Genomic DNA, 27581 nt, shown 5'->3' with positions numbered 1-27581 from the left:
GTTTTCCCCTTTTTTCTGGCAACAAAACAGGTGTCAAGATGGTAAAACACCAAACTGAAACCTTTTACAAGGAATCAAGTGTGCAATAACCACAATGCTTGTGGTCAGAATGCAAACAAAAAAAACTGATTATATATGCATTGTCCTTGGAACGGATTGGTCCACACCAGAGACAGCTTTCTTTCGAGCCTCGTCTCAAACGGTGTTAGACCAGAGGACGCCTTTTGGAGTCCTCTAGTCTAACACCGATCAGAGAATGTTTTTTGTTTGCATTCTGACCACAAGTATTGTGGTAAATGCAGACATGATTCCTTGTTAAAAGGTTTCAGTTTGGTGTTTCAACATCTTAACACCTGCTTTGTTGCCAGAAAAAAGGGGAAAACCTATTCGCATAACTGAATTTATTTATCATCAGGCTATCGTCTATCCACTGCTGAATGATGGCCTCCGCCAGATGTCTCTCCAGCTCAGTCTCGCACCGCGACAACAGTTTATCGAGCTCCCGCCAGCTCCAGATTTCAACTTTTGTTCCATATGCATTGGTCATGTTTCTGAATGTCACGGCAGGACCTATGCACAAATTCCAAATGTTATTATTTCGGTACGTGGCACGTTACTTTTCATTATACCAAGTTCAGTTTTTCCAGGAGCTACTCCACAACCCACCTCTTCATTTCATCAGTTGGTTCCCTGCCCGAGGAATACACAATCTAATCTCGTCCCCGATACTGCTTGGCTGTGGGCGTATACGAAGTTCCCCGCTGACATTTTCTCTCGTGTTGGTACCCTGTAGGTTTTTGAAATAATGAATATTTTGCCACGCCTACGGCTGTGTAGTCATATACTCTCGTGTGTCTCAGAGTTGCGTCGACTCCGAAAGAACATCTTCTATTGTTCAGCAAACCTTGCTGTAGACAATCATTATTTTAGTCTTTCAAATACTAAATATTTGAATTATTTGCAACGGCTAACGAGTGAAAAGCTGTTAAAAAAAGTTCTTATTGAATTAATATTTAACGTGATTAACCTGGCGGTTATATTTATATTTTTTATTATGCTTGTTTACCCAGTTAAACCTCACCGACTTGAAACCATTACCTGGTCACCCCCCCCCCCCCCCCGCCAGTATCCACTGCCTCAATTTCTGTTTGCATGTATGGATGTATATTATGTACGCATGTATGATGAACTTCCTTCGCACCGTACGTATCCAACCGTGCTAAATCAGAGGTCCCGGGCGAAGGACAACAAACTAAACACAGAGCAGTTCCAAAGATACGAGTTTTCAATCTAGATTTAAAACAAGGTTTCAAACGTCTTCCGGTTTGGCTCTGTGCTTCGCTGTCGGGTTGTTACCGCGCAGGGCCCTGCGTGGTGTTCCACGTTTGGCTCCACGTGCTCAGGAGCTCCTTGATTCGAACGATTCGGCACCCCAAGTAACTGCCGTGACGTGGAGCGAAACGCCGGACACCGTGCCCGAGCGACACGCGGCACGATCCGAAAACAAAGCGCAGAAAGGCCGGACCGCACGACCCCCAAAACCGTTCACAATTGTCCGTCGTCTGCTCTTTGGCTTGTGAGCATCGAGTGTGAAAGGTGACGCAACATGCGTTTGAGAACAGTCTGTGTTGTTGAGCTCAATGTCATTGAAAACTAATTGGGAAAATAAACTTTTTAGTGTCATGAATTAAAAATAAATCCAAGGCAATCAGAGGCAAATACATCTAAACTTGTTTAGCATGTGCGCTCGTGGAAAATTAACAATAAAATGCTGTAACCAAATGCATTTTGCGAGGCGCTTGCTGTGGACATTATTGTACAACAGTCTCTGGTGAGGTGTGGCGCATTTAGAGGAAAAATTAAACGTCGTGATGTCGTGTCGGCCACTGCAAGTAAGCCCGCAGGGTCATCAACCAAGCAGAGGGCAGCATCCAGCTGCCACATCTGACATTAGCGGAGACTCATAAATAAACCAAAGCCATGCAATTTCATCGGTTCTCATTTATTTATATCGGCATACTCCTGCGCGAGCGAGCGAGCGAGGGCTCTGCATTTTTTTTTGCCTGCATGGCCCAGAGGGGACCCGGCTCCAGACACAGAGCTCCGTGCAGAAAGGAAATGAGACGACGCCGCTTCACTTTTATAAAGGCACGAGCCCGTAGAACCATCGTGTGCCGCAACTCCGCGCCACAATGCCCCCCCCCCCCCGCTTGCCGAGCCGCGCACAGAACCGCATCGTGCATCATGTGGCACCATGTGCGGAATCGTTGTGGCGCATGCCAACCAGGTACGGAATAAGTTCGACGGGGGTCTGGGGAATTAGCGTTTTAGATAGGCTACTTCGGTGGATATTCCAATTGCTTCTCTTTTCTGTACTTTCCACCACCGACAACAACCGCCATTCGCCACTAAGTGGCGGTGACGTCACCAAGGCGCTCGTGCCAGGCTAAGTGCACTTTAAGGCCCCCGTGAAGTGTCGAACGCCCGCTGACAGGAGATCGCGGGACAGATCCAGGTGCCATGGGTTGAATAATGAGATGAATGGCCAATGCACCACCTGTGCCCTTACTGTGGCAACTTGCTGTGTTTTAACCACTCGGCGCTCTACTCGTTGTTGGAGCATCGCTCCTCTGCCCTCCGTTGTTGCTGGAGACCGACAACTCTCCTCTGCCTCCAACTACCCAGAGGCATCCTTCACGAGCCTCCTCCAAAGAGGCCAATCTTGACACCGCCACCACAACCACACCCCACTATCAAATACTCCATTATTTTTTACCACGGTTATTTCATCTCTAATTTTGAAATGGGATATATGCGAATTTAAAGGCAAAATTAGAGTTACAATTAATAAGGTCACTTAAATGTTGGTACAATACTGGTAGTCGTACAGCAACTACTTTAATTACAAATTAGTAACAATGTCCAGTGGTGGAGGGGGGGGGGGGAAGTCAGCAGTGGTTGTCCTATGGATAGACTTTGCCCGTGCCATTCGTGGAATGTGGAATATTCACCGCCGGCCCATGGCTGTAAAAAAACAAGAGATGACCAAGGCACTGACAGTCGGTTTAACAGTCGGATTTCGCGACCAATATCACCACAGGTTTTTTTGGGTTGGATCGCGTGAATATATAAGTGTCGCTAAACCTGCCACCAGTGCTCAAGGCAGCAGAAAATCACGAAATGTGAAAGTAAAATATTTTCTTGGGGGGGGGGGGGAAAGAGAGGGGAGGAAAAACTCAAAAGCCAAGGCCTACGAAAGCCTCCCGGAGTGAATCTGAACCCCGGCGCTGCTCAAATCACCGCGCCGAGCATAAAAAAAAAATCACCGCACGCTCCGTAGCGACTCAAAGGGCTCAACTGCGCTGTGCTTCGAACAACAACAAAAAAAACCTTTAAGCACCGCTTTCCACCGTCCTCGAACGTTGCTTGGTTCAAAGCGAGCAAAACTGCTCCACCTGTGCCGCACGCGTCTGCCGCCTCGAGGCGGCGATTGCCGCGTTGTTGTCATATGGCTGTCGTGCCCAACGTGTTCACCAATACCGCTGCAACCAAACGCTTTTCCGTAATGGGGGGGGGGGGGGTGTTATATTTACGCGATCGAACCCCAACAATAACCAATGTAAAACGTATAATATTTCGTCGTGAAAGCCTACTACCTGTTAAAATTGCTTTTCCCCTTTGATACCGAAAAAAGGAAGTTACCTGCTGCCCGAGATGCTATTTGCATTTCAAACTATTAAAGACTAAAACTATTAAACTATTTATTATTTAACCAGATAAGGCCCATTGAGCTACGTGGCTCTTTTTCAGAGGCGTACCTGGCCACAAGTGATAGCTCAACTAAGTGGCTTATCATGCCGAAATGCACAGCAGCCAAATGCTCTAAACGCACGTTTATAAATCTGGAGAGAAAGCCCAGAGAAACTGGAGAAAAACCCACACGGCCATGGGGAGAGAGACATGAAATATACGGGCGGCGGGCAGGGATCAAACCCGCGACCTCCTGTATACCAGTTGAGGCAGTTAACATCTTGCACAAACACTTGATAAATAGCCTATTTTGAATTGGGGCTTTTTTACCCACCGGTACTGTCATGCAATGTAAATATATAAGCTTGCAAAATGTGCAAACGTGCCATGCGACTCGGAGAAGAATTTACTCAACGTTGACAAGTGTGGTCTCATTGGATCCAGATCGCTCCAAGGGTGTAGTAGGAAAAACCAATCGTGAAGCTTAAAAGACATCAAACTATTACATAAAAAGCACACCTAATATTTACTTTCGTAACTGATATCCTGCAAGCTTTTCGTCCTTCTCTCTGGATGTATCGGATTGAAGATAAAGCTAAACAAACGTTCGTACAAAAAAAAGAAAACGGCATTGCCTTAAAGAGCGCCTTCGACTAACTTGGACACTGGTGCTTAACACCAAGGGCTGTGCTGGATAACCTCACGTTCGTGCTACGTTTACACAACCGCTGGCAGCCAGGCTCGGTGGCCCAGGAATGGTCCGACGATGCTCCAGGATCAGCAGCAAGGCACGGGTCCACGCCCGCCCACACTACACGAGCACACGAAGCCCTCGTACCTTTTCACCCAAGGGTCTGAGAGAAATACGACACCGCGGGTGTCCGCGGTTGCTCTGGATGGCTAACCCGAAGAGTTTTCTGGTTGCGGACTACGCATCGTTTTGTTCGTGCCGGGGCGGATGCCAGACATCGCTCGCACCTCCGATAAAGCAAGGTTTGGCTACTTATTGGTTGCGAAAGAAGTTGAACATAGTACCTACGTACATACGAATACTACGCGGGACAAATCTGAAAATATATTGGAGAGCTGTGGGACGGGGAATGCACAAATAATGTTTTTCACAACATTCAACGTGGCAAATGGGCGAGGGTAAGAACTTCAAAAAGTAAAAATGTATTTTTGCCTTGCAAAAAAAATATGGCCTTGAAGTTCAACTCGGCTCCGATCGTCAAAGACGTCCCCCTTTCGGCACCGACGCGGTGACAATCACAACTGCTTCCAAGGTCGGCCCCAGGGCAAAAGTACGTGTGGCTTCCCCTCGTAAAGCACAGCGGAGACCCTGGGACCTCTTTCCAAGCTCACTTGTTGTTGGGCTGTCATGGGAACAGGGGCTAAACCAGCGAGCCCGGTTCCCGAACCCGGCGAGCACACATCGCGGTGGCCATAGAAACGTGGCAGGGGCGGGTACACGGGGGAGACTAAAGCCCTCCAAATATTCAACGTGGTGACGAGTGTTGCAGCGATTCAATATTTGCCAGCCAATTCAAATCCATGATCTTGCTTGTAGGGAAACGAGTTGAATATCTATTTAAAGAGATTGTGCAGCGAATGTGTCCGTGCGTCTGGGACCGGGTTCAGAGGTTATCGGTTTAAAAAAAGCCACCGTTCCCTGATAGCAAGCAGAAATGGAAAACTCAGACACGCCGTCTTAAAATGTTAATGGACGTAAACGATCTCGCTTAATGGATGAACATGACAACCAAACATTGTTTGCGAGAGTAAACCACACGCTGGTTTTGCCAGCAAATCACCGTCAAATTATCTGCACTTAGTGCATCAATAAAAAAAGATTCTCTAATTGCGTGCGGATTTTTAACTGTTTTAAGATGCCTATTTAGATGCATGTGGCAGCTCCGAATGGGGGGGGGGGGTGTTAAATGTGCTACAGCCAAGCCTGCTGTTCCGACGGGACCCCGTTTGGGGCAGTTACAACGCGCAGGTTTGCCAATTCACCCCGCAGGACAATCAACCATCGTGGGGGGGGGGGGGGCACAATTCCATCCCAGAATCAACAACAGTCTCTTTTTAACCCTCTCACTTGTATCGTTTAAAATGTTTGTCCAGTTGAGTTTTTGCACAAATCGGGGAAACAAAAACTAATCTCGAGTCGCGTGACGCGCGTTAACGTGAGCTTTCATAATCAATGAATAGATGCAAACGTCACACTTTGGGTAAGAACTAACTTCGGCAAACTACGAGAGAAAAAAGTAAAGTTGCAGCCCTGCAAATTGCAAGCTAACACCACTGCCAGCAGGAGGGCCCTCCACTCCAGGGAGCTCGAGTGGCCCCCGCTTGAGGCTACTTGGCCTACTCTTCCACATCGGCCCGACACCTCGGAAGAGGTGAGAACGCACGATTTGCCCCACCTACACGAGCGACCTGTGGACAGCGGCCTGTGGTGGTTTAACTGGACATCTGTGAATTTAACTGGAAGTCTGTGAAAAAAATAAGCTTCACAGCTCATAGGGGATTCCTCCAGTACAAGTAAAAATTCCGATTCGTACTGCCAGGTGGAGGGCTTTAAGAAGCTTGCTTCAACTGCCACGCCGGGAGATGGAACTGCCGATCTCCAAATTTCATGTCCAGTGCGGTAACCGTTACACTGCGGCAGCACCAACAGAAAATCACCAACAACAAAAAACACTTAACGGCCATTCGTTACATCCAACAACTGCATGGGAGAGGTCTATTTTGTGTTTCATGAAATAATGATGGCGGTGGAGATTTCTTGACAAGTGGATGTGAGGGGAGGTCAAGTGAGGATGGGGGTCGGGGGGGGGGGCAGCAGAGTGGGGGGGATAAGGGGCAGGGAAGGGAGGGGGGGCTTGAGGAGGGGCTGAGAGGCTTAAGAAACACAGCTTTTTTTAAATCCCTCTCAGCTTATCAGAGAGCAGAGCGCTAAGTTCCTTGTGAGACATCTGCACCTGATGTACTGATGGGGATCTGGTAGTAGGAAGTAATAATAATAAGACAAAAAAACAACCAACACCCTCAATAACAGCAATCTGTGCCGGTACACATTCGCTACGATTCACTAGAATAATATTACGATTCACGAATGTGGCATAAGTTCTGCAGTCGCGACGTGACGCATGTACTGTAATTAAAGTGTCTACTATGAACATTATTTATGACTAATAACGTCGTAATTAATGCTTAAATTTAATTGTTATTATTACCACTGTGCCATAATTTCCGATGCCTCAAATGTACCCTTGGGTTAACCTCTTGCTTGCGTTACTAATCCTTCTTTGTACGAACAGCTGCTGTCGGGCAGGACTGCACAATCAAGGTAAATAACAATAATTGTTTGGCCGTACTGGTCAGTGGAAGTTTTGTACGTACGCATGTTGAACTTCTGTCGCACCGTACGTTGCCAACCGTGCTAATCGGAGTTGGTGAAGCGTTGGGGAGGGGGGGGAAATTGCCAGGGCTGCTTCAGGTACCACTCACCAGCAATGTTAGCCACCGTCCGGATTTGAACTCGGGGAAGCTAGGTTCGTAGCGCAGTGCAATAGCCGCAGCACCGCCGCTCCACACTAGCAATCGTTAATACGCGATTAAATTCAACCGTGAATAGCAACATGGGTCAGACGGGTCCCTGTGACCTCTGTAGCAAGGACGAAGTTCCACACAAATCCCCATAGCCTTCTCGCGGGCTGCGACTGTGGAACAACAGCGCTGAAGGCATTACGACTGCGGGCGAGTTGGCCCCTTTCATAGGTGGTCATCGACACGCTTCAGGTGAAGTCCAGATGCAGAGCGCGTTGGTAACCACCACGTGAACAAAACTAAAGCTAACTAAACTGTTTTGTTATTTGACCAGATAAGGCCCTGGCTACAAGTGATAGCACAGCGAAGTGGCTTATCACGTGGACATTTATAGCAGACAAATACTCTAAACGCACGTTGATTCTACATGGGAGGGAAAAACCGGAAGACTCAAAGAAAAATCCACACGACCGCAGGGAGAGAGAACACACAAACTCAAAATATACATCAGCATCGTCAGGGTCAGGATCGAACCCACGACCTCCTGTATACCGAGCGAGGTAGTTAACATCTCACCACATCCATGCACGTTCGTCATGTGGGCAGAGCGCCGTACCTGTGAGAAACAAGCGCTTTCAATTCCTAATTTTGTTGAGCGGAATTAGTTCACGTGACCCCTGCAGCCACCCGCGGCGCTACAGCGCATCACTACATAAAAAAAAAACAGTAATCAGAATCTAGAATTACATTCCATTGCCGAAACGTGACAATGCATTGGATTGCAAGGGGGGGCGTGAGAATTATGACAACTTTAAGTTCCTTAAGTGGTTACCGGTACCACCTGGGTAATTTCTGCGGCTGCAAACGATAGCATTTTATTGGTTAATTTGAATTCAAGAAAATGCTAAGACCATCACTTTACTTTGATTTTTGCCATGCATGTAAATACACAGTACCTCAATAAAAATAACGCTGAGACGTTTCCGCATGGGAGGAACTTAAGCAAATTGCGTTCGCGAGAGCAATGTGCATAAGCAAATCCACATCACCTTGGGGACGGAAGTATATTTTTTTAAAGGCCACCGACACGCATTTGTACGTACGTGCGTTGAACGTCTTTCGCACCGAGCGTAGCCAACCGTGCTAATCGGCGATCCATAAATTCATCCATTACAAAGCACCGTTACCGTACACAGTCAAGATGCACACTTTGAGTCGATCATAATTTATTTAGGCAAATTATTTGCGCATTTTATGCCACGGTCAATTAGAGCAACGAAAACAAAATTGCGAAATCAATGAGGTAAAGACTGAACAAAAAAACGACACGTTCATGGAATCATGACCTCCAAAAATCAGAACATTTTCGTGGCACGGCTGCGAGGGCGAATGAAGAGCTGCTCAGTGATAAGCCCTTTGTTCGTTCAGCGACAAAAAAGGTATACAGGTCAAGGTGCAGCCCTGCAACCGCTCGCTCCCACCACTGCCAGCGAAGAGCCTCCGCGAGAGGGAGCTCTGGAGAGTCTCTCCAGAGGGCGCATTGGGCCTGCCCAGACATCATGGAAGTGGGAGAGTATCCTCCCACCACACACGACCTGCCAATCGACTAACCGTGGTGCACGCGTTTAAAAACTGCTGGGTGGACAGAAGTGGGGTGACCGGGGGGGGGGGGGGGGGGGGGGCCCATCAGAGAATCGTTTCAAGTGCCACGCCGGAGGAAATCAAACTGCCAATCTCGAGATTTTCCAAGCTGCAGTTGCGCCCGCCACTTTCACCGCGGCAGCATCGCCCCACACTGCTCCCGCTGTCTTCAGCACGCGGAGGGCCGCGCGTCTGCGACGGACGTCGGCCCTTGCCGGGGAGAGAGCCGTCTGGACGGGGGGGGAAGGGGGGGGGAGGCGAGGATTGCCGACGACCCCCCACCCCCCCCCCCCCCCGTGTCGCCGCAGCGACGGCCATTCCGGCTCCGAGGGAAGGGGTGCGCGCGCGATGCACGCAATAACACGCGTGCACCCACGCCACTAATTAGCCGTGCACGCCTGCGCCGCCACTCTGAAGCGTGCCCCCCGGAGGCACAAGCTCACAGACACGCGCGCGCGCGCTCGATGCTCGGGTATGCGTGCGAGTGCTCGGCGCGTACGTGTGCGACGCTCGTTGCGCCCGTGCTCTCACATGGCCACACTGTGCTGGATTATGCTCTAGGCCGGCTTTTAATTTTCCGGCCGGCCGCCTCAGATGGGATTTACAGGGGGCGGCGGTGCGTGGGGTGGGCGAGTTGCCCGCTTGGCTTGCGTTAGCACGGTCGGCTCCGGACGGTGCGAAAGAAGTTCAACATGCACACAGGCAAGAAATTATGAATGCGTTGATAATTTTCCTTCAAAGTAATCTCCCACCTCAAGTGAGCATGGCGCAGCACTCGCCTGCCGTTTTACTGCCCTGAGCCTTACACATTGCTGTGATGGGGATGAGCCTTTCGCTTGAACCAGTATTGCTGACTTGACTCAAACTGGTACTAATTTTATCCACCCTTGAAGTATGAAAGTCTGAGTTGACCCCGGACTGTAATTTGAACTCATACATTCAGATCGCAAGTCACAAGAGCCTCTGCTATGCCAAGAATCATAATAGGAAGAGTACAAAGTGCAGCAAAACACGCCGTTGCACTGTACTATGCTCACACATCTATGCTCCCCCACCTTCACCGACCTGCACTGGCCAGAATGGCGAAGTATGGTCAAATAACCCCCCCCCCCCTCCTCTGCCCACGATCCACACAATGTGGGGAGAACAAAGGATTGACAAAAGGATCAGATTTGGTGTGTGGCCTACGCGCACCACCGTTTAACGGGGCTACTCCTGTGAACAACGTAAAAACGGGGTCACCGCCCCCCCCTCCTCCTCCCCCTCAATGTCCACCCGGCAGCAGATGGCACTACGCGATAATTGTGCACACCGCAGACAGAAAGAAAAAACGTGCAAATCGCAGGGCCCTTATGAACTCGCTCGGCGTCGAGCACGCGAAAACCGTGGGGACAAAGACAGCTGCCGGAAGAAATGGGCGCTTGTTTTGCGAGGTTCCCGATCGCACTGCCCGCGAATTAAAACCTGGGAGACGGCGGGAGGGGTGGGGGGGGGGAAGGGGTGGACGAGCCAGGTTACGGTGCAGTGTGTTTCTCCAGGTTAGAAATGGCACTCGCATAACGTGTACACAGCCACATCTCAGGGTTTTTTTACGGGTCGTGCATGCGTTCCTGGAAGGAGCGACGAATGAATCGGAACGGCGCGAGTCAAAGCCATTTTTTTTTCCCCCCTCCCAAAGTCCCCGAAATACGCAAATAATAAATTGTACCTTACAGTTCGAGTACATTTCTTGTTGTTTGCTTGCAGGGTTGGTCAAGGCAATGGCCGAGGCGACGGATATCGAGGAAGGGCGGAACGATGCTGTCAGCGACGCAGGTGCGGGGGGGTTGAGGCGACGCAAATTGGGTGGCGGTATCAACGATGAAGTGACGACGTGTTTGCGAAACGACGTAAAAAGGGAGAGGCGTAAATCGGGGGGTATTACTGTCGAAGATAGCAGATAAGTATTTTATTTCGCTGTGGATATGACCGTTTTCTCAATGTTATAAAATGCACCTGCTGTGTTGTTGCCCTGTAGATTAAAAGCAAAAGTTGGTCAGAAAAATAATTCGACAAGGCTCTGGGGCCTTGCCGAATTATACAATATTCAGAATTATGTACAATGGTACTCCCCCCCCCCAAATTGCCTCCAGCCCCAATAATTAGTAAAAAAAAGTGTTTTCCAAACTCTTCACACACCATGCGCATTGACACACAGCTGCATCAACTCCACCCAAAACGTTGGATTTGTCTCGCAGACTAAAGGGATTCGGACTTCGGTCCCTTTCCATTACTTCTTGATGTGGGCGTCGACGACATTTCTGCGGAGGGTTGGCTTGCACAGAGCGAGTTGCATCAGCAAGGCAACGAAGCAAAGCAACAGGTCTGCACCGACGCTCGCCACACGCGACGCCACCAGAGCGAGTCGTTGTTTTGGTCGTGGCGAGCGGCGTCTCTCCGCGTGCGTGCCAAAATTTGACAATTCGGCTCGTGGAGAATTACAAATGAACCGTATATTATTGCCGAAAGCCTAGCAGTGCCGAATTAACCCCAATTACGAATGATCAAGAACCGAAATAATGAGGTTTTAACTGTATGTGTATTCCGGAGGAAAGGGTTTTTAATATTAGTTGTTAAAAGATCTTCGGGAAAATGACTCTCCACAGTAATGCATCATCTTCTGGAAGATGCATGCAAAACATATTTGTTCAGACTAAATCAGAAAAACGAGGAGTCTCTCACCCAACGCTAAGCAGCGCAGTCACGACCATCTTCTGCAAGACGGCTCTCAATTGAACAGTGTAATCTACCGATTATAAAACACACACACCATTTTTTTCGTCTCAAAATTACCAAAGTTCTGGGCGCATCTTACTTTTCCCGAAGCATCTCATAATACGGAGCAGCGCAATTATTTCACGCCATGTACTTAATGCAGTTAAACCTGTCAGTGTTGCGATTATATATCTATTTTTAAACCGAATACTGCATTAATCATAATTTCGCCACCATTATCGTAAAACCCATCCAAAGGCGGTGCAACAAGGGAACGTTATACGAGCGGTTTACGTAATAATAATAAAAACACATTTAGACAGTTAATTTCATCGAATTACATCCTTATTCCTTCGAAAATTTGCAACATAATTGCGCGTGCAAATGTCACACCGCTTAGGGCTTAATTTCCTGCGAAAAAAAAAAAACCTCCCTCCCTTTTTAATGCGAAAATGCCGATTTACCGCGGTAGATTTGGCGCCGGGGCATTTTTTTTGTTCGCCACCAACTCGGTGCGGCATTCCTGCGGCTCTGTTGCTCCGCCACAACCCCCGGCGGAGGCGGCACTCCAGACCGTAATGCTTTAACTTTTAATCACAAAAAAACAACGGCCACCCCGGCAACTTCACGGTGTCAGTTCGGGTTACGCACACGGAGCATCCGTGATGTGCGCGAGAGTGGGCACCGTTGCACCGCCGCCCCCCCCACGCCCCGGGGGGCAATTAGTCTGGAAGCGTCAGACCGCATTTTTTTTCCTGGAATAATCAAAATCTTAAATTTAAGAGATTGGAAGAGAAATCCGATGGAGCTACGAGGATATTTTTTCACAGACGTCCAGTAGGGGCAGGTCACCAACTTTAATCAATCAACACACGGTACAAAAACGACATGAAGAGCTGGATGGAGAAAAGACAAGCAAGTCGCAAAATAAGAAAAGAAAATATACAAGTAGAAATTGCCAACTGCAAGCTCGGGCAAGGCATCAAAACAACAACGACGAGTCCCAGAGAGGGATGGCACTGTAGGTTCGCACATCACGCCGAGACGCACAGCCACCCGACTTCGATTCCATGCCGTGGCTTTACACCGGTGCAGCCATCTGAAACCGGTTCCCGACCTCCCCACCACCAAACCGAGTGCCCGCCGTTCTTACGCCGACATTGCGTGGCGACGCACGATCGTGCAACCACTGCGACCGACACGGCATGGACGAGACCTCCATCTAGCAGTGGACTGACGAATGGACACCAGTATATTTATTTAGCTTGTATTATTGTTGGTAGCTAAATTAGACGCGTCTGCCGCCGTGGAGTTACGACGGGGCAATATAATGCGGTCGGCTGCTTGTGTTAAACTTTGTGTAAAAGACGACACCATGACAGCCAAGAGCAGGGTCACAGTACAGAGGTCAAAGAGTGCCCTCTCACCTCTATTCAAAGCTTCACCTGTCGCACTGGATGAAATTCCACACTCAAAAGCACTATACGAGCAGCTCAGCACAATGATACATGCTATCCTGGACAACACAACAGGGGGCTGTGTGGTGGCCAGATGCTAGCAGTACAGCAAGCAGGCTTGTGATCCGACTGTTCAAATCTATGTGTGATGTTCTCCGATGTGCAGGAGTCTACTCTGGCGGGGTACTCGGGTTTTCTCGTTCCAGAAACTACAACGCACCCCAGGGCTTGTGCAATGTGCCAATAAAGTTGAAAAAATATGATCTCACACACACACACACGTACCACACTATAAAAACGCACAACCCTAACGTTTGTTTTAAAAAACACAGGAGGAAAAGAAAAGAGCATCTTAGAATGCAGAGAATACAGTTTATACTACTGTTAGGGCAAAACGTAGAAAGTTAAAACGCATGGAGACCGGCATCACTGTCGTAACGCGTGGGGGGAGCGGCAGTGTGGCGGTTACCGCGCTCCGCTATGAACCCGGCGATCCGAGTTTGATTCCCGCTCACGGCCAACACCGGTGAAGATTATCTGAACCGGTCCTGGGACTCCCCTAGGTCGCCTCGGCCTCAAAATGAGTACCTGGTGCAGTGTGTAAACATCGCCACGAGGGAGACAAAGGCGGCCGGGCGTGGCGCTGACCACCCACCTCCTCGTGTGCCGTGCTGGCCTTCATTAGGTGCTCGCTAACAGCACTTGCCCCAACAGTCTGTTCAGGCTACACGGGGGGATCTTTGTCTTTTTAGCCGTCATTAAGTCGCTCTTTCGCTCTACGAGAGCGAGCACCATGCGGGATACAGGCAGAAATTATTATTATTATTAGAAAAGGAATTGGATAAATATGTCGATACAGGACACTAATGAAGAACGGTTTTGAAACTTTGCGAAACTCTTCCTGGATGAACAAAATCTTTATTATCATCATGAATATGATGGTGGTGACATTCTTTAATTATTCACTGTGCACACATAATGGGCGCAGACATTTGGTTTTCGCAAGAGAAGTCGGAACGTATGTACGATTTCTTTTTTAAGTCTTTGAGGGTGGTTCTAATTGCTGCATACAGATTTACTCCAAACACACAGTGGGTGTGTAATTAACATTTTAAATTCTGAAATTGAATCGCAAGAACATTGCTATTAAAGTGCTCGGATAACTGACAATTGGTATCAATGCTTAGTAGTCTGTAAGGCTGCTTTACATTGTGTTATTTCCCAACATCGAGCACTGGTAGATTTTCCAATGCACACTTTATAGTATTCTGCTTCTTACTTAAGTCATATATATCCCATGAATCGTGGTGAAAATTCTACTTCTGTATATTAAATCAAGTACAGTTTTGGACATTTTAAAAGAGGGAAATATGTATTTACAATTAAAACTCACAAAAAGAAGATGAACACAACCTCTCCCATTAAAAGAAACATTCCCCATAATCCCAGGGCTGAATTTATTAACAAATATTTGCCGGATTGTTATTGGTAGACTGGAGTAGGTAGGTGGCACGCGACTACGTCGCCACGACCACTGCGTGGAGGCATGCCGGATACGGTGTGCAGAGTAGGGAAATAATTTTCTGGGTTACCAACCCCGGAGAGCCCGAGATGATATTAAGCTCTGCTTATATTGCACTAACCTGGCACGGCATGCCCTCCGAGACATTTCCAGAGAAAGCCAGAGCTTTCACAAGCAGGTATGCATGTAAAGCAGTTAGGCACGCATGCGTGCGTGTATGCTTGTCCTCATTTATCTGGACGCCCCATTGGCTTCCGACATTTAAATATAAAGTGGATCTTTTTTCCAATCCACAATGGATTATGGGGCGACCATCAAAACGGCCTACGCAGGCCTGTGTTCCACGCAGTGCGCGCACAATTGCAATTTTCGCTTCTCCACCCACTGAGGCAGAAGCATTTTCACGTTACTGTGTGTTCAAGATGGTCCGTTTTTAACAAGAACATACCACGATAAAAAAGTTAATACAAACACACACACGTAAAATTCCAAATTACTCCATCTATAAAGCGCCGCTCACATTTTCCACATTTTCGTTTCGACCCACACGCACATTTACAATGGTGGTAAAAGGTTGTTCCCTATTGGGCAACGGAACACTTAATGAAGTACGCATGGGCTGTATCTTGGACATTTCTGTTAGACCAAAGCACAGCTGGCCCAAGCTGATAAAGGCTTACCTAGCCCACAGCCCACAAAACCTTGCACACCCGTGCCACATAATCCAACAATGCCCTGGGTCAAGAGCTTTCGACATTGTCAGTCACACATCATACACAAAAACAGTAGGTAGCAAGTACCTTCATACAAAGCTTTCTATTAATGCAAATGAAACTAATTCATTGGCGATGCCGCATTAAATAAAAAGCCGATCATCGCTGTCATTTGAAAAAAAAAAGTATTCAATTTTTCTACGTACAATTATTGGCTGGAATTATGTCTCAGGAGCCGATGGGGTAAATCTATTTCGGGTAGCAACTACAGTCCTTTCCAGATTATGCGACGTTCCAGAAACTACAACGCACCCCAGGGCTTGTGCCATGTGCCAATAAAGTTGAAAAAATATGATCTCACACGCACACGTACCACACTATAAAAACGCACAACCATAACTTTTGTTTTAAAAAAACACAGGAGAAAAGAAAAGAGCATCTTAGAATGCAGAGAATACAGTTTATACTACTGTTAGGGCAAAACGTAGAAAGTTAAACGCATGGAGACTGGCATCACTGTCGTAACGCGTGGGGGGAGCGGCAGTGTGGCGGTTACCGCGCTCCGCTATGAACCCGGCGAGCAGAGTTTGATTCCCGCTCACGGCCAACACCGGTGAAGATTATCTGAACCGGTCCTGGGCCTCCCCTAGGTCGACTCGGCCTCAAAATGAGTACCTGGTGCAGTGTGTAAGCATCGCAACGAGGGAGACAAAGGCGGCCGGGCGTGGCGCTGGCCACCCACCTCCTCGTGTGCCGTGCTGGCCTTCATTAGGTGCTCGCTAACAGCACTTGCCCCAACAGTCTGTTCAGGCTACACGGGGGGGGGGGGGATCTTTGTCTTTTTAGCCGCCAGGACATTAACACTTCAAGCGACGGGGGGGGGGGGAGGGGGCCAAACCCGGTCACCTGGAACTAAGTTGCAAGCCACAGAGTGGCTCAATTATTCCCACAGCTCTTGGTACAAAAGAAACACGGATGCACAGAGAACATGCAGTCCGAGGTAACGCTCGCAGATCCATCCGTTGGTGACGGCGGCATACCACAGGCGTCGGTTCAAAATCACGCCTCCTCGCCTGTCCATTAATCATGTGCGCAGTAGATTATGTACAAGGCGCGACGCTAAATAGGAGTTGTATCGTGTTCCGGCAGACTATAAGACGAGACTTTTTTCAATGTGCTTAACGGTAAAAGTTTGGGGGGGAGGGGGGGGCGGTTGCATCTTGCGTAGTAAAAGTTGGGACTGCGTCTTATAATATGGTATGTGTGTGTGTGATCCAGACTTGTATAACATTAGTGACATTGGGTACACGTTTGGGGTGCCGTTGAATTGCCGGAGCATATTCTAACCCAGAGCTCACGGCATTATTTATACTGTAATTTAGTAATGTGTTCTTTACCCGAGAGATAAAATACTGATTATCAGCACTGGTGGAGATTACATTACCATCCTCGACTCCTCTTCCACCACGTTATCATTTTGTGCAACCGCGTGGTCCAACGATCATCAAAGTGTTCTTACAGTTTATGAGCTCATAGCTTTGGACGTAACCAGACCTCCGGCACTTAAAACAGAATCTGGGAACGTTATCCAATAGCACAGTTTGCACCGACATAAAAATGTGGCTCCTCTAACACTTTTAAAAAAACAATGGTCTTGCTTGCCACAGCCAATTAATGCAAAATTACCGACGGCATTATAAACTGTCTCTTTGCGAATGCTTGCCAGGGAACCAATGTATCGTGTGTGACATTTTGAGTGGTGGAGGGTTGGTTCCCTCGGAGAAAATCAGCTGCAGGTCAATATCTGGCGCTTGGGTAAGAGCCGTTATTAAACAGGGAAGGGCTGCAAGGGCAGTCACCAACTCGCGGTTGTCACGGACTGCCGACACTTTGACATTGCTCAGCCACCGCAGTAACCCATGCTCTATCGTTACGCGCAGGACGCGGCGAATTAATGCGAGTCGTGTTTATTCTGACTGGCAGGCCCTCGGAGACTCGCGACACTGTCGGCGTGCGCATCGAGAGAGAAAAAACACTTTTAAAACAAGCCGAGCGCCGAGAAGCGCAGAGAGCCATGGGAAGTCCTTTGAGCTGTCACACGTTCAGGCTCAACCAAAGGATTATGCCTACCTCCTGTCCGCGGACCTGGAAAACGTAATTCCGGTGATGTGGAAGCTATTTGATGCACCTCAAATATGGCAGATGTCCTTCAAAAGCACCGCGGGCCTTGTGATTTTTCTGGATGTTAAACTACACAGGAAAATAAACTTTGCAACGCGCGAATAAACGGACTTCACTAGCCGCATTACTTCTGCACTGTAGTCCATTGCAGAACAAATGCTGCTCTCGGATTTACAATTGGCTCATCAGATACCAGATAAATAAAGTGCATTATGCAAAAGCTTCCACGCTTAAAAAAAGGACCAGTGTTAGGTCCTTCAACAACGTACCCGAATTTAAATCTAATGTGACCGGAACAGACCCAATTTCAGTATCTGATTGGAATTTTATAGCAATGCCGGCTGTGTAGTGTACGCCTGTGACTCGGTGTATTGGAGGCAAGGGTTGGTGGATCATGTAAACCGATGATATTCCCATCAGGAGGTGCTCAAGAAACAACGGCAAGAGGAATTGTGAACCTTCCTGCGCAAAACTTGAGACCGTCATCTCCCCGTATGCGTGGTGGATGTTGCCTGGGTATTTCTGCTTTCCTCTCAAACAAAAACGCACCATCCTGGACTCTCGCATAGATACAGAAGAACGTGGACGTCCAGAACAAACACCTCATTCGAGACCGCCGCTCCCCCCCCCAAACATCGCACCCCCTGACTTTCACATTCCTCAAAGAAACCGGCGTAACCATCAACCGCATCAGAAGATCAGCAGGCCGATGTGCACATCGGCTTCATAAATGGAAACCACAGTGCGACTGTGGCCATGTCGCCCATTCTATTGACCATATAAGTAAACCGCTATAGTCCCTGCTCCTTTAATGGAGGAAGAGCAAAAACTACCTGTACTTTATCCCGAAAGTCTTCTCATGGCTAGCAGACCTCGATATTGGCACTCAGCTCCCGAACATATTGCCATAATACGCGAGAACAGAAGGAATTGGTCAAACGTCCCAATGCATGACCCCCCACGTATGAGTCTTGAGACTCTGCAAGGCTTTCCCGGATACATTAACAAAACACAAAACCACGTACGCACTGCTACATACGGCAAGCTGCAGAACAGTGGTGTGATGGTGCTAGGGTGAAAACCAGCACTCCACAAACATGGGAAAAGCATAGCTGATCCTCAGCGGTCCTCTATTCAGTTGACAAGGTAATGCTGCAACCCCTGCAATAATCTTGTTGACACCACTGTTGGCAGAAGGAGCTCTTGGCCAGCCTCTCCTAGATTGTATTTTGGCCTACTGTCCCATGCTTGCCAGACGTCTGGGAAGATGTGGGCGGCACCTCCACACGTTAGACCTGCCAATCGACAAATCGTTTTCAACACATTTATTTATACTTGCTGGGTGGACAGAGGCAGCAGGAGGGTGGATTTAATAAACGTGCACCACTGTTTATACTGCCGTGCCGGGAGACCGAACCGGTGCCGTCTGGATCACAATTCCAGTGTGTTAATCTTTTACACCACAGCATCATCCCGTCGCATACAACAACGCACACAAAGCGCGTACACATCGGCGGAACGTGACAAGCTGCAGCACAGAATAGTGAAATGGTGTGAAGGTGAAAAAAAAAAATCACAACTCCGGTGCCAACGGGGGAACGTGGAGTCCTCAGCGGTGCTTTCTGTAGCATAAATACAATAATACAAACACGTGGTATGACACGGTGGTGCACTGGGATGCACACGCTGCGCTATTACACTGAGCAGGGTTCATCCTGAACAGTACTTGGATGGACGACTACCATGCATAAAACAGGCACTGTAGGCAGTGAGCGAAGGTGCCATTAATTATCAGCAGGGACAGCATTGCATCGAAATCCATTGTTGCATTGTTAAAGTGCTCCCTCTTCCCTATACCTCCTCGCCTTTAGCAACCCACACTGAAACAGTGTGGTGAAATATGGTCAAATAACTCCCCACGGCCCACCACAGCATGGGGGAGGAGGCCCTTGTCTCAAAGCGGACTGACAAATAAGGGCCGTACACACAAACAAACGGCACGACAACATTTTACAGAACTCAACCTTTTATATTGGGTCTTCCACACCGGTCAGAGGCGTCGTAGAACATGGAGTGACAAGACACTTTACCCCACCCCCACTGCTCGCAGTGGCAGATTCGGGACAGCACCACACACACTTTGAAATATTATTCCGTTCTTCTAAAACCGACACGGCCATCAATTGGAGGAAACTCGCGTTGATCGGTACTTTTGGTTTGAGTACCACACTGCTGGCTGCGAATCTAAAACATAATTCCATTCCCGGCACATCACATCCAGATATCCACCGGGCTGAAGTCGTGGATATCGTGTCAAAAAGTGCCTACTCGAGTTTACAAAGCGAACATGAAAATTATTTCAGTGAGAAATTAAGCCGTGGATGCAGCCAACACATTTATTTTGGCGAAACCGTGTTATCTTGTTGTGTGCAAGCAGTTCAATTGTAATCGTTTCGCCACTTAAATCCCCAGAAATGGACCTATTTCGGTATTCATTTGTCAAGTTATCACGATAAACCGTGGGATGTCCTGCTCTCGGCGGAGAATCAAATTCTCCAACGCTGCCTCCACGGTCCTCGGCACACGTGGAGTAAATGTTGCCAAGCTGTCCGACTGGCACTCAACCACGTTGTAGACACCGCAATCCTCATGGCAACTCTAGTGGGTACCTCCATGAACAGCCAACGGAATACCGGCAGCGTTGTGCCGAGCAGGCCACGCGATAAGATTGCGGTCGTGAGATGCGTCCTCAATTCAGGTGACCTTCTCATCAGCAGCCATGACCAATCCGCTGCTGGATGAAGGCCACACTCGCTCCAAGCAGTCGCCATCTCTCGTGACCCCGAGACGTAACAATACACCGACAGCACCTCTGCAGGAGCTTATTTTATCGCTCAAAAAACTCCTGTGGATGACGGACGTTCTCTCGGACACGTTCCACTCCGCAGCACATTAGCGGAGATAAAACAAGCAGCCATGTAAAAAAATAAAACAATAGGAATCGCAAAGGGATGGGTCGCATTTGCCTACATTGACCCGTAGCTTGATGACATCACCGGCTTATCTCCGGGTCACGAGAGGCTGGAAAAAATAATAATCGGTGTAATCCTATAGTTTACAAAATTAAGTAATGCACTGCACTGCAATGATTGGTAGTGGCGAGGCGGTGGTAGGGTGGGGGGGATTAAAGTCGGAGGAAGAATTACCCCTGGTATCCACGCTCTCTCCACAAAGACAGGTCCGCGGGTGGCAAGGAGTCTCTCTCGCAGTCTTAAAATGAATGGTGGGGGAAATCGACGAGAAATTCGCCGATGGCAAAACGGCACTCGCCGAAAGGTGATGCGAACCCACGTGGTGGTGGCGGGGGGGGGGGGAGTTGGTGGGGAAACAACGACGTTCAATTAAGTCCCCATCATTGATCACCACTGTCAATCGTGCACGTTGGCCAGCACGGCCACCGTCGCTCGCTCGATAAGGAGGAGAAACCGTGTGTGTGTGTGCGCCGTGTGTGTGTCGTGTGTGCGGTATGTGTGTGCGGTATGTGTGTTCGGTGTGTGTGTGTGTGCGCGGTGTGTGTGCGCGGTGTGTGTGTGCGGTGTGTGTGTGCGGTGTGTGTGTGCGCGTCCACTATTATCGCGAAAACCCAAATGCAACGATGTCTCCCTTAAGTCTTTGCCTCGCTTTATCGTGCGGTGGGGGGGGGAATTGTCTACCTCCGGTAACCGGCACGCACAAGCTCGTCGCTTTTGTTAAACAAAGACATGCAAATGTGGTGTGTGTGTGGTGTGGGGGGGAGACACAGCGGCAAGAACAAAACAAACGCAAGGAGAGGGACGACCTCCAGACCCCCTTCCCTCGACCCAGTGCAGTCAAACGAGATCCTCCCAATAGCCAGCAGGCTCAAGAGAATAAGAAGCCACCTGAACAGCAACAAAGACGACAAACACCCTCCCCCACCCGCCACCCGTGTAGCCCTGTAACAGACTGTTGGGCCACGTATCTTGAGCGAGTAGCACCCTATGAAGGCCGGCACAGCACACGAGGTGTGTGTGTGTGGGGGGGGGGCAGCAACCACGCGCGACCGCCTTTGTCTCCCCCGAGTGGCGATGTTCACTACAACACATCGAGCCAGGTACTCATTTGAGGCCGAGTCGACCCTAGGGGAGGCCCCGGAGCGGTTCGGATAAACGCCACCGGTGTTGGCCGTGAGCGGGAATCGAACTCGGGTGGTCGGGTTCGTAGCGCTCTAAACCGCTGGAACAACCACACACACACACGACGACGAGACACGTGTGCAGTGTGTGTACACGTACACGTACACATCTTTTGTTTGTCAATCCACTGCTGGATGAGTGCGCCTCCTCCCACGCCGTGCTGATCGTGGGACGCCACGTGACCACTTTTTGTAGTTGTTGGCTACGCTGGTCAGTACGGGCTGCCGAGCATTGATGTTGGAGCGCACATAGTACAGCCCAACAACGGAGTTTGTGGCCCTGAATCCCTCCCTGTGCCAACACGGAGCCCCTTACACAACCAAAAGAGACCCTGTGTGTGTGTGTTTATGCAGTGGTCAAGTTGGTGGTCGACCCTGCTTAGCTTCAAGAGATCTGTCGAGATCGGGCGTGCGCATTCCGGACGATTCGGTACCATAGCTGCCAACCCCTCATCAGTGCCCCCAACTTATTACAGACAAAATTCAGACCTTATTGGTCACTCCGTGCCCTTATAAATATCAACGTTCATAATATACACTACACAATGCACTATACTACCCCTTAGTGCCCATATCTTATTGCAGACCAATTCAAACCTTATTGGTCACGCCGTGCCCTTATAAATCTCAAAGTTTATCCTACAAAGTCCCATCGCAAGGATAGAAACACAAACAGATACAAACTGTGTGTTAGCCCGTAATGAAACGGCTGTACGCCGTACAAGAATACCGCTAAACCATATGGGTGTATAGTGTATTGTGTCGTGTATAGTGCCGTGTATACGATGAACGTGACCAATAGCGTCTGAATTGGTCTGTAATAAGATAGGGGCACTGATAAGGGGTAGTGTAGTGTATTGTGTATATGATGAACGTTGAGATTTATAAGGGCACGGCGTGACCAATAAGGTTGGTGGTACACAGCCACGCACAGCTGTAACTACATAACAATAACGCCCCCCCCCCCAATGTTTACACAAAGTCTCAGTCTCAAGACTGGTGAGTCAAGAGAGGGCTTGCTTCATTGGAGGCGGCGGTGGAGTGGTGGTGGTGTAGTGTATAGTGTAGTGTATAGTGTAGTGTAACGAGTGGTGGTTTGCTTTTGTGTGCGCGGAAACCGGAGGACCAGGAGACATCGCATCACGCATTTCGAGAGGCGGGCGGGGGGATTCAGGAATCAACCCACTTGTTGTACTGCACTGCCATGTCCTCGCCAACCACGCAGCTGAGCGGGGTTTTTTTTTGTTAAGAGTTCCACCAACGCCGGATATCCCAAACATCCTTGGATCACGACCGTGCAACCACCACCAAAAGCCGATTACTGGCCGACCCTGCTGCTGATAATTATTTGCGTTGTTTGTTATTGTTGTTGTCCACGCGGCACTTTGTTAAAAAGACGAGGCAAGGAGGGGAAGGGGAATCGCCTTACCAGACAACGCCGAACGCGCCGTAACCGATGGGCCGATCTGGCTCCACGTCTCCCGCTGGCGGGAGCCGAGGTCCTGCCGGGGGCTGCGACTGCTGCTGCTGGGGGTGCTGCTGCTGCTGGTGGTGCTGCTGTTGCTGCTGGTGGTGGTGGTGCTGATGCGAGTGCACCGCTGCAGACGCGGCCGCCTGCACGGGCGCTGCCGGTGCAGGCGAGGGGAAGTAAGGCTGCCTCGAGTCGTGAGGGCCCGACGCCGGGTGCTGAGGATGCACCGCTGCTGCGGGGTGCTGCTGCTGCTGTTGTTGCTGCTGCTGCTGGGGCTGAGGCTGCGGGTGGAAGTGAGCGGCGTGGTGCTGCTGCTGCTGCTGGCTGTGGTGGTGCTGCTGCTGAGGCTGGCTGTGGCTGTGGTGATGCTGGCTGTGGCTGTGGTGATGGTTGTGGTGGTGGTGGTTGTGGCCCGTCCCCACGGCCGCCGTGGCCGCGGGGACGCCGCCGTTGTAGACCATGAGCCGAGACGCCGTCTGCCTCTGGCCCGCGGCGGCGGCTGCACCGCACAGCGCCATGGAGGAGGACAGCAGCACGTCTTGTTCCACTGCTGCTGCTGTTGTTGCTGCTTCTTCGTCTTCGCCTCGACGACTTCACTCAACAAACAGCGGCGGCGGAGGGAGAGGAAGCAACGTTGGGGAGGTGGCCGCGGCGCGAGTGAGATGGTGGAGCTAAATTGTCGGCTGTGATGATGGTGGTGGTGGTGGTGAAAAGGGAGATGTAGATTAATGTGGTTGGTAGTGGTGGTGGTGGAGCAAGAGTAGAGAGGGGTGGATGATGTGCCGGGGCAGGCGGGGGTGGTGGTGCTAGCTGATGGTTCGGGGAGATGATTTAGGATGGAGGGGGGTTGGGGTGATACTGCTCGTCGTGAAGCAGGTGAAGATAAGCGAGGTGGTGATGCTAATGGGATTATTATCGCGGGAGAGAGAAGGGGGAGGGGATGGTCAGCACGATGATGGCGCAGGTGAAAGTGGTCGACAGTCAAGCGAGCAGGCGGGTGGCGTGCAAGAAAGTAGTGGAGATGTTGGTGGTGGTGGTGATCGGTGGTGGTGTTGCGAGTTGGACGAGACGCGCTGCTGCTGCTGCTGGATGGCTGAGACCCAGGGGTGGTTGCGGCGCAGCTGGTGCAGGTGCAGCAGGAGGTGTGGGGGGGGTGGGGGTTGGAGGAGCAGGAGGAGGGAGGAGAGGCCGGGGACTTGGCGCCAGTGCCCGACCACCCGACTCTCAGCTCAGCGCGTGTGCCAACGACGCCAACAACAACGCCGCCGCAGACGACGACAACGCAACTCGGCTGCCGCTCGAGCAATCGCGACGGAGGTGCAGGTGGTGGCGGCGGCTGCTGCTGTGGTGGTGGCGGTGGCGATTGTGTTGAGTGTCCGCGGCCATCCCGACCCCGTCACCCCCGCAGGGGCAGCAGCTCCGGGAGCCGAGCCCGGCGCGACCTCCCCTGCTCGTCCGTCCCTGGGCAAACCCGGCCCGGCCGGGCTCGGCCACCCCAGTCCGGCCCCAACCCCAGGCCGGCTGGGCCCGGCTCGGCTGGTGCCAGCTCGCTCGGAGCTCCTCGCAGCCCGGGATCCCGTCCTTTTGATGTCCCTTTATGTCCCCTAGCCCCCCTATCCCCACTCACTCGGCGGCTCGCTCGCTGTTTGTTGTATCCACGCCGATCGCCTCAACCACTCCTCCTGTGCCGACGCCGGTTGCCGATGGGAGCAGCCCGCGCTCGTCCCGCACTGTTCCGAGGGTCGGCACCGCGGCGTGCGTGCGTGCGGGCGTGGGAAGGAAATGGGCACGGGGAAGCAACGCGTAACCGTCGAGTGACCCCGGGGGAGACACCGCGGTTGTGGGAGAGACCCAGGGAGGCAGGGAGGGAAGGAGGGCAGCCCGAGCCGCCGCCTCCTCCTCCGCCTCGTCCTCGCCGCTCGGCGCGACGCGAACAAAAGGCGAGGCCGGGGCCCGCGAGGCGCCACCCCCTGCGGAAAGCCCCGCCCACACTCGTGATCGCTCCGCCCACCGACACCGCCCACCACCCACCGCCCTCCCACCCGCCGGGTTAACAACGGGCCCCCCCTCTCAAATGTATACGCATCCGCGCGCCCGCCCCACACGCCTATTGGACGGCTGCACCGGCTCATCCCCGCCCCCACCCCCGCCTTCACCCCCACCCCCGCCGTGGAGGCGCGCGCTCCGGGGCTCGCGACCAATAGGACGAGCGCTCTTTGTGCGAGCTCGCGTCCGATTGGCCTTGGGGGAGGCGCACGCGCCTCGCAACGTGGGCGGGGCCGACAGCGGAGGGGGTGGGGCGTGGTGCGAGATGTGGGAGGAGTGGAGAGCACGTGGAAGGTCACGTGGGCGGGAGATAGGGCGGCGGCGCTTCTCCCCCACAACAGCTGTGCTCAACCACGTGTGTGTTTGTCTGTGCAGCGAGCAATGCCTAGGCGAGCACGTGTGTGTGTCTGTGCAGCGAGCAATGCCTAGGCGACCACGTGTACGTGCAGCTGATCATGCCTAGGCGACCACGTGTACGTGCAGCTGATCATGCCTAGACGACCACGTGTATGTGCAGCTGGTCATGCCTAGACGACCACGTGTACGTGCAGCTGGTCATGCCTAGACGACCACGTGTACGTGCAGCTGGTCATGCCTAGACGACCACGTGTACGTGCAGCTGATCATGTCTAGACGACCACGTGTACGTGCAGCTGATCACGCCTAGACGACCACGTGTTCGTGCAGCTGATCATGCCTAGGCGACCACGTGTACGTGCAGCTGATCATGCCTAGACGACCACGTGTACGTGTAGCTGGTCATGCCTAGACGACCACGTGTACGTGCAGCTGATCACGCCTAGACGACCACGTGTACGTGCAGCTGATCATGCCTAGGCGACCACGTGTACGTGCAGCTGATCATGCCTAGACGACCACGTGTACGTGCAGCGGGTCATGCCTAGACGACCACGTGTACGTGCAGCTGATCATGCCTAGGCGACCACGTGTACGTGCAGCTGATCATGCCTAGACGACCACGTGTACGTGCAGCGGGTCATGCCTAGACGACCACGTGTACGTGCAGCTGGTCATGCCTAGACGACCACGTGTACGTGCAGCTGATCATGCCTAGACGACCACGTGTACGTGCAGCGGGTCATGCCTAGACGACCACGTGTTCGTGCAGCTGATCACGCCTAGACGACCACGTGTACGTGCAGCTGGTCATGCCTAGACGACCACGTGTTCGTGCAGCTGATCATGCCTAGACGACCACGTGTACGTGCAGCTGATCATGCCTAGACGACCACGTGTTCGTGCAGCTGATCATGCCTAGACGACCACGTGTACGTGCAGCTGGTCATGCCTAGACGACCACGTGTACGTGCAGCTGATCATGTCTAGACGACCACGTGTACGTGCAGCTGATCATGCCTAGACGACCACGTGTACGTGCAGCTGATCATGCCTAAGCGAGGGTTGCAGTGGCGGCGCTCAGCCTAAATAAAGCCAAACAAATGACTTTGTGTCGCTGCGTTGGAAATTGTTCACAAGCACAGCAAAAACAAATATTCGCGTGCTATTCAGGGTCGCTTCACGTATAGGTTTACTCCAAAGGCTTATTGACGAATGTGTAGAGTTTTTTGTTTATTAATTAAATGAAGGCGCGACCTATAAAAAAAACACTCAATTTGTAGACGCTCGCCAGGGATCCGGCCCGCTGCTGCTCGACACGACACGGACGCGTCGTTAACGAGAGACGGGGCTTTTAAATCACGGCCAGGGTCACTGTCATTAGCGCTCTATTGACCTTTCCGAGTTGACGCGTGAAGAGAATGCGGAGTGGCGAAACACTGACGTCACGAGATTGACAAATATGACGCACTCGACTAACTTTTAAAGTATACATTTTTTATTTATTTAACCAAGCTTAACACTTCGTGTCAGCCCGGGACACGCAACCTAGGTATGGCATCGACACAGCTGTTTGTTGATTTGAGTCTTGCTGTGATTGCCTCTTGCGAGATAAATGTCCTCATGAACCGCGAATGTGAGAGGGAGACCAGAATTCGTTGCCACGCGTTTGGAACAGGCGTGAGAAACGGTGCTCTTTAACGTGACTGAAGGCATCATTATTTACGTTTGCAGGGTGCCTAAGGACATTGCGGGCAACTCGAAGCGCCTTCAATCAGCATCTCATCTGAACAATCCCAGTGCCCCTGATGCAGGCCAGCCGAGAGGAAACCACAGTCGCAGCCTCTGTCCCTGGTGTGGCCACAAAGTTGTCGCAACGCCGGCCTCCAAGCGAGCATTCATTCTGCTGCAGGGGGACGATGTT

General features: G+C 50.9%; 1 protein-coding gene and 1 long non-coding RNA gene across 2 annotated transcripts in view; one reads left to right on the top strand and one right to left on the bottom strand.

The window, feature by feature from the left end:
• Positions 1-25252, bottom strand: part of NLK (nemo like kinase) — a 174622-nt gene extending 149370 nt beyond the window's left edge. The window contains exon 1 of the mRNA XM_032967631.2: positions 23213-25252. Coding sequence (XP_032823522.2) covers positions 23213-23772 — 560 coding nt within the window. The 5' untranslated portion in view covers positions 23773-25252. The remainder of the gene's footprint in view (positions 1-23212) is intronic.
• LOC142930383 (uncharacterized) lies at positions 6434-12014 on the top strand. Its single transcript, XR_012946344.1, has 4 exons — positions 6434-6566; positions 7074-7102; positions 10690-10758; positions 11181-12014. It is a non-coding gene; the product is annotated as an uncharacterized LOC142930383 (long non-coding RNA).
• Positions 25253-27581: the final 2329 nt, after the last annotated feature.

Source organism: Petromyzon marinus, chromosome 38 (assembly GCF_048934315.1).
Source record: "Petromyzon marinus isolate PM22_M1 ecotype Great Lakes invasive population chromosome 38, UKy_Petmar_22M1.pri1.0, whole genome shotgun sequence".
In the NCBI taxonomy this organism is placed as follows: Eukaryota; Metazoa; Chordata; class Hyperoartia; order Petromyzontiformes; family Petromyzontidae; genus Petromyzon; species Petromyzon marinus.
This window is presented reverse-complemented; position numbering and strand designations above follow the sequence as displayed.